This window comes from Caenorhabditis remanei, chromosome II (genome assembly GCF_010183535.1).
Source record: "Caenorhabditis remanei strain PX506 chromosome II, whole genome shotgun sequence".
Taxonomy (NCBI): domain Eukaryota; kingdom Metazoa; phylum Nematoda; class Chromadorea; order Rhabditida; family Rhabditidae; genus Caenorhabditis; species Caenorhabditis remanei.
Genome location: NC_071329.1, coordinates 10134519 through 10151359, shown reverse-complemented (window position 1 = coordinate 10151359; position 16841 = coordinate 10134519). Strand labels below are relative to the sequence as shown.

The 16841-nt window shown below is 38.5% G+C and overlaps 2 protein-coding genes across 2 annotated transcripts; both read right to left on the bottom strand.

The window, feature by feature from the left end:
- Positions 1-2280: 2280 nt before the first annotated feature.
- On the bottom strand, positions 2281-3696 carry GCK72_005763 (uncharacterized protein; the record flags this gene model as incomplete). Its single annotated transcript, XM_053725326.1, has 5 exons — positions 2281-2382; positions 2703-2863; positions 2910-3267; positions 3313-3459; positions 3553-3696. 5 exons carry the CDS (start codon positions 3694-3696, stop codon positions 2281-2283), a joined length of 912 nt encoding a protein of 303 aa, XP_053589520.1.
- Positions 3697-15018: 11322 nt separating this feature from the next.
- Positions 15019-16705, bottom strand: GCK72_005762 (uncharacterized protein; the record flags this gene model as incomplete). The annotated part of the gene is made up of 5 exons (XM_003102460.2): positions 15019-15064; positions 15112-15345; positions 15450-16267; positions 16360-16506; positions 16553-16705. 5 exons carry the CDS (start codon positions 16703-16705, stop codon positions 15019-15021), a joined length of 1398 nt encoding a protein of 465 aa, XP_003102508.2.
- Positions 16706-16841: the final 136 nt, after the last annotated feature.

The window sequence follows — 16841 nt, the reverse complement described above, 5'->3', positions numbered from 1 at the left end:
CTCTCAAGATATTTTTAGTGGAGATCCTACACAGAGTCTGAATAATCCATTACAATAGAATATCTTAGCGACCGCTAAAACTTAATTGTCAGGAAGTATATGTGTTCTCTAGGTACCTGTGCTCTAAAGTTCCGAGCAGGAGTAAAGTATGAAACTCAACTGGATACTCCTACGTTTCCTCTTACCAACAACAAATTCTAAAACACACAATCCAATTCCAAAATGCTTCAGATTTCTCTCCCTTTCGATAATAATAATAATCATATTAGATTCTTCCATTTTCAAACACACACGCCTACATTCTCTTCTCCTTTTTCTCTTCATGTCCAATTTGGAGCATGAATAGAAAAATACGAGGAGTTTTGAAGCTGAAAAGCGAATTATAACGATGAATTTGTGCAGTGTACACACATATTTACTGGACATCTCTCCACTACATTTCCATCGAATATTTGTTTACGAATAAAGAAAACAACAGAAATAAAATCAATCCTCATTTTTTGAACTGAAAAAAGTGAAATAAAAAGGTGGGAGAATAAAAAGTATATAATTTTAGGGTATCGAAAAGTTGGAAAGGAAAGAAAAAGATATAAATCAAAACTGAAATAAATCAAAATTGTCAGGGAGAAACCAACACGAGACCTGAGTTTAATTATTAGGGTGCACTCTATCAAAACGAGTCAATTGGATCACTTTTGTGACTAGGCGGGAGGGCAAAAAATAAAAAATCTGAAGAGAAAAGTATCTTGTTGGATAGATTTTTGTCGTTTTCCGGTCATTTCCGGATGGATATCAAATCTTTCAATGTTACGTGAATATTGGAAGAAATATAAGTATATATGAGATTCCGGGATTCGATCGACCAAAATTCCAGGAACGATTTTGAAAAGTGAGGAATCAAGAATAGATGAATTTTGATAGAGAATGCTTATTCTAACCTAGATTTGTATGGGGAATCAAATTGTCATTGTCTACAAAATGATTCTGATTTATGTAGAGGTGTTTTGTTTGATGTAATGTGAACATTAAAATAATTGGAAGATAAAGTATTTATAGTTGAATCCAGTATGATCGAATCGATGAGAAAAATAAGCTTTTGTTGCAAAATCAGTGAAATTAATCGAAAATTCTGCAGGATTTGTTTCAAAACCAAATACTTCCTCGTGATGATTTTTCAATCCAAAACCGGAAAATGTTGGAGACAAACCCACGAAAAGAGTCAGAAAGAGAGAGAGAGGAAGCAGTATGTGATGCGATGTGACTGCTCTTTTTCAAATAGCTTTCTTTACCCTTTTCTCTTAATTTTATGTGACTTTAAGTGTAAATGACAGCTTCTCAGTGATCCAAAAAAGAAAAAAATAACCTCAAGAAAACGCGTGAAAATTGGACAGGTTCGGGTGATGTTCAGGAAATACTTGTTGATTGGACCGCCCGTCTAATTAAAATTTCTTTTGCAGAAGCCCATGCTTTCAAAGTCAAATGGGGGAAATAGGGAAAGAGCATTTGACATCTGCTCGTTGAGAAAAAAGAGCTAACCGATTAGGAGCTAATATTATAGTGGTAGGAAAAAGGAGGAGCTGTGAGAAAGAAGAGAGAAGAGACGAATTGCTGGGAAAATGTGGATGTGTGTGTGTGGTCAGAACATAATAATTTCTAGTTCCATTCTAGTTACCTAGGTGATCCACGTGTTTGTACCCTAGAGAAATCAAGAAGAGATTCGTTACCTGGTGACTTGAGTACAAAATGTGTCTACGATTTTCATAAAACTATTCTATCAGTCAAATAAAGCATTGGAGCCTTAGGTCCGATAAATATATGTGAGAAGCTTAGATGCCATATTTTGGTCACCAATTTCCACATTGAATCGGTCATATTGTAGTCGTATCGATATCAACCAAAGTGGTGACACAAACGTACCAATTAAAACGTATTCCTAGTTTATGTGTTTTCCTCTCTCTGACACCTTCATCAAGGCCCGAGATCTTTCTTTTTCGATATATACAACAACCATTAATCATTGGGTTTCCATAACGAAGTGAGCACCACATCGTCGTCTTTTTCTTCTCTTCTTCACTCCCAGTTCTTCAAAACGACAAATTGGCAGGTTGGTAGTGAGAAGCCACCAACATCACCGTCAACACCCACTAAAAATGCTCATTTTTCATTGGACACGCCAAGGGAACGAAGAGAAATGAGAAAGTAATTTATTTTATTAAAACTGCCCACCCAGAACATCAAGATTCCTAAAGATTTGAATGCAACACAGGGAAAATACAAATATTAATTACGAAGCAGAGAGTCTATATTCTTTGTGAAACTAGACAGATCTCCCCAATTGGGTTGTTGTCCATGATGATGAGATTGAGATTTACGACGACTGACCTGCAATACATATAAAGTGTCATATTTGAATCACACAAAGCAATGTGCGCTCTACTGAACTATCTCAGAAGCGTCTAAAAGTATAAGTCCAGTAGAGCGCACTCAACGAATAGAATGTGTGAAGATTAAGTTCAGTAGAGCGCACTTCAAAAAGTGGTACCTCTAAGTGGGATGATGATACATTTCAAGATTATGATATCACACAAACTCGCTGAAAATTGATAATTATTACAATGAATGACGGATGAAACATGATTCGTATTGTTTAAAATATTGAAGAATATTCAATGAATTCTATCAATTATCTTAATCTTTCTTACCGATTTCCTCCTTTTCTCATCTTTGTTCTTCTTCTCTCCATCCTCGTCTTTCTTCTCATTATGATCATGAACATCTCTTCTACTTTCACGTCGACTCGTGGATCTAGATGGACCAACGCTAGCTTTTGTCGACGGACGGCGATGATGATCAGGTGTTTTGTCTGAAATACACTCATAGGATTTAACTTCAGATGACTTCCTTCATACCTCGGTGATAATGATGGTCCCTTTCGTCTTCCTCTTCTTCTGAATCTTCTATCTCACTTGGAAGTTCGACTTCCGCAGTTTCAGCAAGAGTTTCATCGGACCCATGATGTGCTGCACGATCCAGATGATGTGGGGAATGATCTCTCACTTTCTTTTTGACAACCTTCTTCTTCTTTTTCTTTTTTTCATGTTCGACTGGTTCATTCAATGGAATAGAGATCTCTTCTCCCAGCTCAATGTGTTCTGTTTTTCTTCCTTGAACTGTTTTGGATCGTTTCTTCTTTTTCTTTATCACTTGTTGTTGTTGTTGTCCTCCATAAGCAGCTGGAGTGAAATGAGAACTAGAAGCCACGTAGTTCTAAAAACAAACAGTTTCCTTCTGTATCCAGATCTCTGAACATACCTCTCCATCCTTAATTTTATTGATATCTTTGATGAGTGTTCCACTGGTAGTATACAACTTTTTCGCGCCATTTATCAAACCAATTCGGCTACTGATTACATCCAAAAGGACATCAATTGAAGGAACTCGATGCGTGTTTACAACAACCTAAACAATAAATAGTTAAATAAAATATCAATATCAACCTGTAGAGTTGGATTTTAGGAATATCAAAAAATTCTCTATAGACTTGAAACCCACCTGAATTCCTTGAAAGAAAACATCTGCATTTCTCCAAACGTGAATTCTTTTCACTCCGACCGCATTCGATTGGCTCACCATTGTGGGAACAACCGGAACATGATCGGATGATCGACTTCGAAAAGTCTTTGGCTGTTTCGACATTCAGATTGAAAAAAGTATACGAATATGGACGGAATATGTACAAAAAGAAGAATGAAAGGATGACAAAAGCATGTGAGAGGTCCCTAGAAACATCGGGCGGTGCATTTGTCACTACGCAACCAGACATACATCATAAATTCACTTTTTGAATGGGATTCTTTTGAAGAGAAAAGACAATTTGGAATACTGCAAACGGAGAAAGATACATCAGAACCAAAACGTTCCAACCATTCATACAGGTTCCGAAATTTCTTGTTTAACCGACAAAAAACAGTTATCTATTTCTATCACTTAGGACAGAAACAGACTTCGAGAACTAAGAACACAACTAAAACTTACAAGTCAAAGAGCGTTTATTCGTTGCCAAAAGCAAACTTAGAACTGATTAATTAAGGAAAGTTCAATTTCACATCAGCCTTTGACGTGGCTTGGGTCATCCAGGTTCCACGTGCCTTTTCTCCTTTTGTTTCTTCTCTTCCAATGGGTTTCGAGAATGTACAGGGTGGCGCAGAATTACCCGCACAAAAGTTTGACACCATAAAGCAAGGCGATTGACGCAATTCTGGTGCGCGTATTATTTAAATTTTTGTTAATTATATTATTTTTTATCATTCTGCCAAAATTCAGATCGATCGGTTTTGTTTTAGGTAAATGGCACCGCCGAGTCCACATCGCTCTTCCATTTTGAACCTTTTCAAAACAGGAGTCGCTCCGGTTGACATCATTAAACGGCTCGGAGTCCCAAGTAGAACCGTGTATGACTCGATTTCTCGTTTCAAAAAGCTCGGAACGTTCTTGAATAGACGTGGGAGAGGAAGAAAAGCAACAGTCGTTACTACAGATCGGATCAAAGCTGTGAAAGAGAGAATCAGAAGAAATGCACATCAGAGCATCAGAAAAATGGCGGAAGGTATGAAAATTAGTCGTCGTTCGTTGGGAAGGATTGTCAAAGGCAAGCTGAAGCTTACCTGCTATTGTGTAAGAAAAGCGGCCATTCTCTCGGAAGCTACAACCAAGAAACGGCTCGAAAGATCAAAAAAGCTCCTTCAGCGCACGCGCAATGATGAGCACTTGGTTACAGTGTTCTCTGACAAGAAGCTGTTCACCGTACAAGCCGAATTTAACCCTCAAAATCATCGAGTACTTGGTGAGACATCTGAGGAAGCTTTTGCCAACGGAAAGACGATTCATCAAGCTTCTCATCTTGCTAGTGTGATGGTTTTTGGAGCAGTGTGTGCTGATGGCAAGTCACCATTGCTTTTTGTCGATCAAGAAGTCAAAATCAACAATGAAGTCTACATTTTGCAGATTTTAGAAAAGACATTTCTTCCCTGGGTTTAGAAGCACTTCAATGAACGTCACTGGGTGTTCTAACAAGACGGTGCTCCCGCACACACAGCCAAGTTGTCGCAACAGTGGTGCGAGACCCATTTGCCTGCATTCATCCCGAAGGACGAATGGCCTCCGTCCTCGCCAGACCTCAATCTTTTGGACTATTCCATCTGGGGGTTTTGCAAAACAAGGTCAACGCTAAACCCCACTCAAGTATCGAAGCCCTGAAGAAGACCCTGGTCAAGGAACGGGACGCTTTGTCGCCAGATTACCTGCGTGCAACCATCGATACCTACCCCAGACGTCTCAGTGCTGTCATCGAAAAGAGAGGAGGTCGGATGGAACAAGTTTAGCTGATAATTGTTGCTATGATCATGAATAAACTTTTTGTTGACTCCCATGGTTTTCTGACTTTTAATTTTTTAGATATAGCACTTATAGCTTGTGCGGGTAATTCTGCGCCACCCTGTAGAACTTCGGCGAAGCCACTTCCCCCTCCTCTCGGCGATCGGGCATCCTTTTCCGAGATCTTTCTTCAATCCAGATTGTGGTCTTCTGTCTGTGTTCTTCTCCCACTGGCATCTGACTGAATGGCTCGGCAACGCATTGTGTAAGTACTTCTGTAGACCATCCAGCGACTTCCGATGCCATTTCTCCAAGATCAACGGTGTCTTGTGATTTCCTACGGGCATCAACGGATCCACAACTTCCACGTTCGCGGATGTCTTCAGCCATTCTTTCCACCGTTTGGCCACATTGTCGACGTCCCCGAGTTCACATTGTAGACTTCTCGGCATCATCCAGACTTTCTCCACTTCCTTCGCAACTGATTTTACGAACTCAACTCTCTTGATGTTCTCATCCTCCTTATCAGTGTACTCAACAAGCACCACTGCCTCCTTCACTTCTCCCCAATCGAACTTCTGAGTCCACCCCGTTATCGTCTTATTACGATACTCGAGAACACCTGGCCCCCTCGCCTCCAATCTAGGTCCGATGACCGCCACACTCGCCCGAATCTTCACCTTCTTTCTTTCCTTCTCCTCCCCTTCCGACTTGCTCACCTCTCCCACGTCACCCGTGCTTGCCCTTCTCCCCCTCTCTCCACGCACGGCAACGCTCTTGCACTGTATCCCTGATACCTCCGTCGGAACCTTCCGAAGTTTCTCTCCTGGTCTCTCCAGTTTCTTCTCACCTCCAATGAACTGTACTTCTGCCGAGTTCTCTTCGGCATTCACCAAACCATATGGATCTTTCCATTTCAGCTCAACGCCAATGCTCTCAAAAGCATTAGTTCCTATCAGTATCCTCTCCACCCAATTGTCAACCAACTGGAAAACTACTCTCACTTTCCGCCCTCTGACCACCATGGGAATTTTGATCTGCCCCCTGACTCTCATCTTAGAGTTTGACGCATTCAAAACTGTGAATGTCGGCTTTCCGAAGACTTCAACTTCCTTTTCCCAGTCACGACACCCCGCCTTCAACCTCTCATAAGCAGTAGTCGATATCACCGATACGACTGCCCCACTATCAATGACAACCCGTCTCCGTTGTCCCAACATCTCCACCATTTCCACGGTTTCCACCCCAGCATTCTTGACAGTCCCCTCCTGGATCTGCACTTTATCGACTCTTTTCGATACACATTGCCAGGAACCATGTCCAATTCCTCCACAAGTGAAGCATTTCATTTTCGCTCCACTATCTCTTCTCTCCCCTACAGTTTTCCGGTCACCACGCCTGCCATGCATCGAGAATTCGTCATCCGAATCCCTTGGGGACCACTTTCTGACCACCTCCAACCTCGAGGGCACCGGAACTTCCTTAGTATCACGGGCCTGTCCAGCCTTCTTAGGCTCACTTTCCTGCTTTCTGAGCAGTCCTCTCAACTCGCTACTTGCCTCACGCTCCTCCTTTAGCGTCTTTTTGTACTTCGAGACAGCCTCCTCAGCCAATCGCTTCTCCTCTTTCAGCTTGTTCAATTCTCTAAACAACGTCTCTCTCTCCTCCTTCCAAGCATCTTGTAACAATGCCAACTCATCCCGAGCCTTTTTGGCATTCTCCACGATGCCACCTGGCACCATTTCTACACCTTTCTCACAGAGTTCACGCAACTCTTCTACCGTTTCCACTCCATTTTCCCTCATTACTCCAATAATCTCTAGCGGCCATCTCTCTCCGCCAAGCTCTTCAAATCGTTCTCGCAACTCATGACAGTACTTTTTCACCGGCTCTACAAGCACTTCTGACTGTCTCTCATTGCCTTTGCACGCCGCCTTGAGTGCCTCATACATATCACTCTCCATACGACCCGAAGACTCCAAAAAGTCAGTGAATCCCTTCACCAACTTGCGTCTCTCCTTCAGTCTCACCTCGTTCATTTGGACAGCCCATGACTTCTCGGAAGAAGTAACACTCGAGCTTCCCTTTTTCGTTCTCTCCACACTGAACGACATCACCGTTTCTCACCACCGTCTCACCAATATCACACCAAAGTATCTCACCACGGTCTCACCGTTTTTATTTGTCCGACTCTTCGATCTTCGATCTCCGAGACAGGAACAGTACGTTCGCTGATATTTAGTCAACGAGAGGAAATAGTTCTAATAGCGAAGGAGCTCGGATCAGGTCTTATCACCTTCACCAGCGTCTGACTTCTGCTAATACAACTAATTTGGTTCGGCCCCCAAGTTATCTATTTCTATCACTTAGGACAGAAACAGACTTCGAGAACTAAGAACACAACTAAAACTTACAAGTCAAAGAGCGTTTATTCGTTGCCAAAAGCAAACTTAGAACTGATTAATTGAGGAAAGTTCAATTTCACATCAGCCTTTGACGTGGCTTGGGTCATCCAGGTTCCACGTGCCTTTTCTCCTTTTGTTTCTTCTCTTCCAATGGGTTTCGAGAATGTAGAACTTCGGCGAAGCCACTAAACAAAGATCATCTTCGAGACTTGTAGTTTGTGATAGTGCAGTCTCCGCAGGTGCATCTGAAATAATAATTTATTTCCCACCAGACATGTCTTGGAGATGTTAATCACTGTATTCCATCAGATGACTTCATTCTCAAAATATCTAAAATGCATCTTTTAAAATATCAATGCAACAAGACACCTAACATCATCATCATAAAGCAAATGAAGTCTATAATTTTCTCGCTTTTATTTCAGAAATTGCCAGAGTCTTTCATTGAAATTTATCAGACTCGTCACTGAATTGTCTCAAAAAAAAGACAGGTGAAAATAGTGTTGATCTCTCTTTTTCTCTTTCTCCTATGAACCTTCTTCACTCTAAATTATATTCCCACTAATCATAAATGATTTTTCTGATTGGTAACTCTTCAAATAACTATACAGTTATCTCTCCGACCACAATACTTCATGATCATTTGCTTCGAAGTTACCCGAAGAATATGTATCTATTCATTTATGCAATTCTCCACTTATTCATCATATTTTATGTTCTGAAATGTGCTTACATCTGTTTGAAAATTCGTGTTTTTCATTGGAATCTAACATGTTTGATATTCAGTTGTTCGGTTCAATGGTTTGAAACATTGATCGGAACTCTAATAATATTGCCTTATCAAACAGGATATTGGACACTTGGAAGTAAGAAAAAAAAGTTTTTTAACTCAAATTATTATAAATTAATCTAATCACTAACGGATCCCTACTAGTTAGTTTTCAACTTTAGAATAAATTAAGAAATATCATACCCTGACAGAAATATATTTGTGTAAACGCTGAAGTAATCAGACATCAAACTAAAACTGACAGGCGTTATAAAATTAATTAATATCTCGTGTTTATTTGTTTTTGATGAGAATGTCTGGGTAATTAATTAACATTAGGTCTTTTGGATGCATTTTTTGATCGGCTAAACTATGATTAATCACTTCAGAATCAAACGTGACTGTTCAACAAGGATGGACTGATAATGAATCGGAAATGGTTCGTGTTTCTGATATGTATCATTTATTTTTTGTCGGTGCTTTTCTAAAATTTCATTACATTTTATCAATGGGTTTAACTGGATTTATATTAGCTGTTGAGAGAACATTTGCATGTTATTTCCTGACTGATTATGAGAAGAATCCGAGAGTTTATCTAGTCGTTATTCTGATTGTTGGACATCAGACATTCAGTCTATTCAGCACATTTTTACATTTCTTTCATATTCTTCCAAATCTTTTTCACATGGTTGTTCTGGCGCTGATTCCCAATTTCCTATCTTCCATTGTAAGCTCGGAAGTTTGGAGACAATTTCAAATTGCGCAGTGTTACAGATATTTGCCGTAACAGAAAACTACAATCAAAAAGTTACGAAAACAATCGAAAACTTCGCAAACCCAAACAACTACACGCTGGCTGCCAGATATCAAGCAAAAGAAAATGTGAGATGTTTTGCAATGATCAAGAAAGTGATATTTGCTGGTATCGGGATGATTATCATTTCATGTGCAAGTGCAACGATTGTTTATTTGGGAATACTTCCCGAACAAGAGACACTTTTCAATTTTATATTTGAGGCGTCGTTGAACTTGTGAGTCTTTTAAAATTAAAGTTATTTCTCAAATTTTAAAATCTAGGGGCCCCCTTCTCATTGGTCCAACGTTGATATATTCTGTCAGCTCTTGGCGAAACTACAAAATATTCAAAATGCCGTTTTCATCAAAAATTACCACGGCTCGAAAGATGACAGTAAAAATTGTGGCACCACTGGAAAGAGATGTGGAATTAAAAAAAGAAACGGATACATATTTTCAGCAATTGAAAACATCTTGGATGTGATAATAAAATATTATTTGAATCATGTTTAGTGAAACATCAAATTTGTACATACAAAAATTGAAAAAGTGGAATTTTGAAGTGAAATGGGAAACACAGAGAACTGTCACGGGGATAAAATTGGCACATTTTGATATAAATCCTAAATGATAAGTGAATTTTAGATTAGTTACTGTCTTGCAAGAACTGCCTGTTTCAATTGATCAATCTCTCTTTCCATTCTTGAAACTTGCTCACGCAGCTCATCGTTTCTTTTGGTAAGATCTCCCAACTCTTGCTCTGCACTTTCACGAGCTTCACGTTGTCTTTTACGGTATCTGGCAGCTGCCAAATTGTTCTGAATCCTCTTTCTTCGGAGGATTTCCTCTGGCGATTCTTCTTCTTCTTTTCCTTCTTCGATTTGCGAATCTTTGAGAGCAACAACAACAAGTTTGACAATATCTTCAATTGACATTTGTTGTTTTCCATTTTGAAGCTGAAAATTGAAAAATTTTAAACTACAATCAACTATTGAAGAACGAAACTCACCACTAAATGCTCTTGAATTTCTCTCTTCACATCGAATGGAATATGGGGCATTTGAGGTAGAGTCTGTTGTTGTTGTTGTTGTTGCATACCAGATGATGATTGTGGAGCAAATGAAGAATATGGAGGTGGGGCCATTGGACATTCTGGAAAAATGAGTATTGTTTAATTTGAAGTTATCTAAAAATGAGAAAACTTACGAGTTCCAAGAGGTACTCCATTTGTGTCAACTGGAATTGGATGCGGAGCAATCGGGCTCATAACCATATGATATTGAGATGGATGATGCATCATTTCAGGATGTTGTGGCATACGCAAACTTGGATCAAAGTGTGGGTGTTGTTGTGGTAATGGAAGTGGAGTATAGTAATTGGATGGCTGAGGTGTTGTTGGACAAGAGAAATCAGGAGTTGCCTGAAAACGAAACAATTGAAATCGGGGAAATGAAGGTGAACTAACCGGAGACGATCTCTCAATGTATTCTGCCTCAGAAACGATCTCTTGATAAATGTCGTACTCTGTTCTATTCTGTGGAACAGTTAGATGATGAACTGTGGTTGGAACAGAAGAACTTGACGACTGAAAGTGAGTAGAAGGAGTCGGTTGTTGTGGTGGAGCCGGTGTAAATTTGGGTGGAAGTGGTGGCTCTGCAAAAATGAAACAAAATGTTTATAAGTCTTCTCTCAAGGTGTCAGCAAACATAATATGATGCAATTCATTGGTACTAAGGCGTGTGTGTCTCTCTGTCAACGATGTGTTGAATGATAAGTTTCTGTTTGTGTTGAAAGAAAAGAAAAGAGTGGAAAGAGAAATATAATTGAAAACGAAGAGACTCAGAGACAACCTATCAGCATGAACCTCAAATGCACATGATTATTTCGGATGATTTTACAGTTTAAAAAAAAGAGAAAACAACAAAAATATGTTCGGAAAGGTCAAGAATTTTAGTTCCACAACATCTAAGGCTGAGTTTTTCGTACTTATCATTTTTGTATTCAAGGTGATTACCGTGCGAAACAGAACATGAAAGCGACACTTTATTCAAATTGTGTCTTCTTATAGCAAGTTTATGAGAGTTCCAAACAATCTATCAAAAAAGTATTCTTATTTATCAGTGGGTTCCAGAGAACCAAAATTCATCAAAATTGAAAATACGAAAAGGATGTGCCTCTTGCATAAAAATTACAAAATACCTCGGATAAACGTTCGAAAACGCATACTAATTTGTAAAAGAAATGACAGCCAAGGTCGAATCTCTTCCTAATTTCTTTTTTGATCTTCTACGACAAACAGTCAAAAAGAAGACAGTTTTTTGAACAAAATGTGACGTTGGAGAAGAAAGAAACGATGCGAGATTGAAAAATGTGATAGATGGATCGACGAGAAAATTGAAACTGATGGAAGAATACAGGTAGATGAGGGAGGAGTTGAGATTAATATGATGCAATTTTAGGTTAACTGTAATAGGGTCGGGATTCTCGAAGTTTCTAATCATTGATAAATACTGAGATAACAGAATTATAGAAAAGATATTCCGACGGAAGAAGGAAATGAAATAAACTATAGATTGAGAATAACATTTCTGAATATGATTCGGCTCATTTCTAATTACACTCTTGTCATGAAACAAGATTGTAATAAGAAAGTGGAATACATTTCACGTATTTCTGGTTAGCGAGATTTTTCTGGACATGAGCGTCCATCGTTATATAGTTCTAAAAGCACAAAAGTGTTCTACCAGTTTCATAATCGCATCATTAAGAGTTCAAAGTCAATTACAGTGATTTAATGTACTTTTTAAAAACACAAGTTACTCAGAAAGACGTGCAAAGAACACTTAAAAACGGTTGCTGATAGGTGCAAATCGAGAGAGGAATCAATCAAATCAGGTGATAAAAAGCGATGATAACTTATGGAAATCAAAGAAAAATGACGTTTTTCTGGTTTTGCAGAATAAATGAATGGTATTCTCACCTGGTTTACTAGCTGATCGTTTCCGGAATCCAATTAAAGATCCAAAGAATCCACGACGCATGAAATCATCTGCATCGTAAGATGGTTGCATTTCGATATTTGCAGAGGAAGATTTAGTTACTGAAACACGTTTAAATTGAGGTATTAAACTTGTCGAATTCCGAATTATGAGATTTGCAGTTAGGTTAGCATCGGATAGTCCGAAAGGATCAGATCCTGTAAGGAAATAAATCAGGATGATCAAAACTTGGAGAAAACATGGTAACATATTTTTTGTCTTCTCAAAAAAAGCTCAATTTACTTCCGCTTCTGATACGCATATATTCAGAAATAAAAGTTGAAATCAATGAAAGTATAAATGAACAATTAATAACTCTGCAGACAAGCCACCATTGAAATGATCATCAAATTGAGGTGATATTCTAAGAAAAAGGAAAGATGAAGGAATGAAAAAAGGACTGGACAAAAACGAAGAGAAAGAGACGTTTGGTTGGTACTGATTAGAAATTCGGACCGAGAGTCAATGGGAAATAGTGCGTTGGAGGAAACTGTCTGTGTGCATGCTCCGATAACAACAGGACATTTCTCTTACTCTTTCTACCTACATAATACAGTTTGGTGACACCTGTTTGTGCATCAGGGCGATCTTTGATCGATCTCATGAATATCTTTTGATCTACATTCACAACAAAATCGGAAGAGCGCTCTAATTGACTATCCTAGATAGTAACTGAGCGGAGAGAGTTAGGAAGCCGAATATAATGTTTCTCTGCACCCAGATATCATGAAGTTAATGATGTGAAACAGATGGCTTCCTCGACGATCTTTCTAACAAAACTCCTCAGAGGTCAGCGCCGTTTCATAAAAAATATTGACGTATCTCATAGTAGCTTTCAGTTTTTGTCCATTCTAACTTCCGATTTCGAGAGTCAACAAGCAATCCTAATCTTTCAGTCGGTTGTAATACTATTCACAATTAGTTATGATCTTCAAATCATTCTACTGAACTTTTGATATACACTTTACTAAATCAACAATCCTCAAAAATTCTTCACCCCATATTACCTTTTCAATCAAAAGTATTTCCAGCTGATCCGCATCATCCAAATAAAATACCCTGAAAGCTCAAAGTTGTATCAGCACTGAAGCCATCTAATAAACAATGAATAAAATAAAGTTTGACTCGACACGAAATCGGTGTGACAATTCAAATGATGATGGCCTTATCAGCCAAATCGGCTCCTAGCACAGTAGGGTTTTGGAAGAGAATTCAGTGAAAATCGGGGCGAGTTTAGAGGATTCTGATACTGATAAGACAACGAAATAAAGGATTATTTATTGACGTTGATCAATCATATCACACTAGAGCACAAAATGCAGAAAAGGTAGAAAATTAACTACACTTTTCTCTCTAAATAAGACAGAAATATTGTAAATTAATCAATATTTGTATCTGTTCGTGACTTGTTTGACACAATAATCCGATTATGATTTGTTTTCGAAAACTTGTAACACACACTCGGATATGGTATCTCATTCAACTCTGAATCAAGAAAATAAACAGAATAAAAGTTTGAAAAGTGCCTCCAGACTGATGATTGTTTGATCTTTTTCTCTCAATTGACACTGAATAACCCGTGAAGAGAAATAGAGAAACAGATTGTGTTTTGGTGATTTTGCATCACTATCTTACAACATTCGATGTACCTCAAAAATCTAAATAAAAAGAGAACAGAATCAACAGCATTTCTCGACAAAATCGACTGATTTCTCTTCCATCTCGGAATGTCTGACTGATTTGAAAGTAAAAGTCATCAGTGGTAATTTTTCATAAATCAAAAAGAAAAGAGTGATATGATGTGTATAGATGAACTGATCAGACCGGTTTCTATTGTCAGAAAGTGCGCAAAGAAGTCAAAGATACGCCAAGAATATGGATTCAGATCGTGGCCATTTGTGTCGATTAATCTGACACAGAGTACACTTGCTCCCACAATGATAGCGAGAAGAACAAGGAGCAGCAAACAGTTCTCGATTGATTGATGACGAGGAGGAGTTGAGAGTGAATTCAAATTTAATTATTTCAGCATTTTGAATGTGATCCTTTAGTACTGATGAAGTTTTCTAAATAGTAAGTATCTGAGGAAAACATGAATAAAAGAACATCATACAAAGAGAAAATACATAACAGAATGACTTGTCTAGCAATGAAGGTTAACTTTTTACAATCTCGACTTTATTCCATCCTATTTTGGAAAGAATCATCAAATGGTTTTGTGTAGTGATAAAAATGCATTGCGGTGATTTTCGACCATCCCTGAATGCATTTTTAAGTTTTTTGCAATTGATTCTGAACTTTGAGCTTTTCTTCTCTGCTACGTGATTTTCATTCATTCTTCTCGTATTTTCTACCGTAATCCGTCAATTGAGTGAATAAACTTTGATAAGGAATGAGAATGGAAATTCAACTTTTCCGAAGAAAAGTCATGAAACAGACTGGAAAATGAATAAGTTCAAAGTTTGCAGCTAGTCATTGTTTATTTAGTAATTCGATAAGTGATTGTGATGAGAATTCAAAAAATAAAATGAGTTGGCGGGGTGCGTTGCAGAAAATAAAATATTATTCTTGTCAGTGAAGGTTAGTCATAGTAAAAAAATATTTCCAAAAAATAAAATTTAGAAATCATAACTACCAATCACTTTTTAGCATCTTTGTCCTTGTCATCATGAGAGCCAGCCGATCTATAAAGACAGAAAAATGAACCACAATAAAGAAAGGTCACACTTACGAAACAGCTGATGACGACTTTCTGGATGCTGGTGTTCCAATTCTAGATTCGTCTTCTTCTTCTCCTTCTTCCTCTTCTTCTTCTTCCTCATCTTCCTCATCATCATCTCCTTCTTCTTCATCAGAAGGTTCTTCCACTTCATCTGAGCCAGCTTCCTCTTCGTCATCTTCCACATCTTCATCGTCTTCATGTCCCTCATCTTCCTCTTCTGAACTTTCCTCTGGCGTTGGTTGTCTAAAAATAATTTAAATAAGATTTTTCAAATGTAATTTTTGACTAGATACCAATTTCTACATTTTCTGATAGCTACACTATAAACATCGTATATTCAAACATACTGTGAAACACTTTTAGCCTCCAAAATCTTTGCTGACCTGTCTGCAGCTGGAGTTTCTGGTTTCTTAATCGATTTCGCAGATGCAGATCTTGATGGAACAACAGGAGGAGTAGGAGAACGATGAATCATTGCCACGTCAATCTTCTTCTCTTCTTCTGGGAATTCCAGAATCTCTGCTGCTCCAGATTCAACATTTGGTACTGGCATTATAGATGAAGTAGTTGAACTAACAGAGACCCCAGTAGGAATTGGTTTTGGCTTCGGAGTAGGTGGTTTTGTTTTCTTAGATGCGGCCGCGACGGCTCCGAGAGCAGCTGCTCCGACTACTGTAACACCAACTCCGGCTGCTGCTCCTAGAACTTTCTTCGAAATTTTCCTCTTTGGTGTTGGGGGTTTCTTGGCAGTAGTAGTTGATGCAGGCAAAGTTTTTCTTGGTTTTGGAATAGATTGCTTTGGAACTGGAGCCTTTGGACGCGGTTGATCGAACTTGGGGACGGCTGGTTTTTTAACAGTAGATCCGTTTACATTTGTTCGAATATCATGTGAATTATCTCTTCTTGATTTTCGGTCTTCTGCCAAAGTTCTAACAGAACGACTTCTCTGAACTCCAGAACCAGAGTTTTGAGTCGTTGTTCCTGTTGCATTTCCAGAATTCTGTGGTTGTCTCCTTCTACTTGGGTCTTGACTACGTGTTCTTGCAGTTTTGATTCTATCAGAACTCATAATTGGACTATGTTTCCGACTTGGTGGCTTCCAAACTTTTTCACTAAACTCTCCATATCGCATTGGAATAAATTGAGCCGAAGCAGCCACATAAATCTGAAATTGATGTTTGCGGTGGACCGGAAATTAAACTAAATCGAAACCTAATAGAAAAAAGTACGCATGACCTTTGAGGTCTTTGAACTCACCTTTCCATCCTCTAACTCTTTAATTGAACCAACTACTTTTCCATCAGTCGTATATAACTTTTTGGCTCCATGAGAAAGTTCAATTCGATCATTTATTTGATTGAGCAATGGTTCCATATCTTTCACAACTCGTGGATTTATTACGAACTGAAATATACAAAGTTTCAATTCCATCCACAGACAATAAACTGACTTTTACACCTCTATGATACCGATCACCATTTTTGTAAATAGATATTTTCCGAATATTATAAGCTGAAATTCCGGAAAGTGAGGAGACTCCAGAAGATGAAAGTGGGTCTTCAGCAACCTTTTTCACTTTCTTTTTTGTTGATGGAGTTGGCATTTTTGGATACACAAATCACACAAATAGAGATGAAAGAAGGGGTTGTGTGAGAGTTTTCACCTGGAAAATGATGTCGAAGTTTGGATTTATTTTGATTTTGTAATATGTAGAGAAGATAATAAAAGGGTTGCGGAGC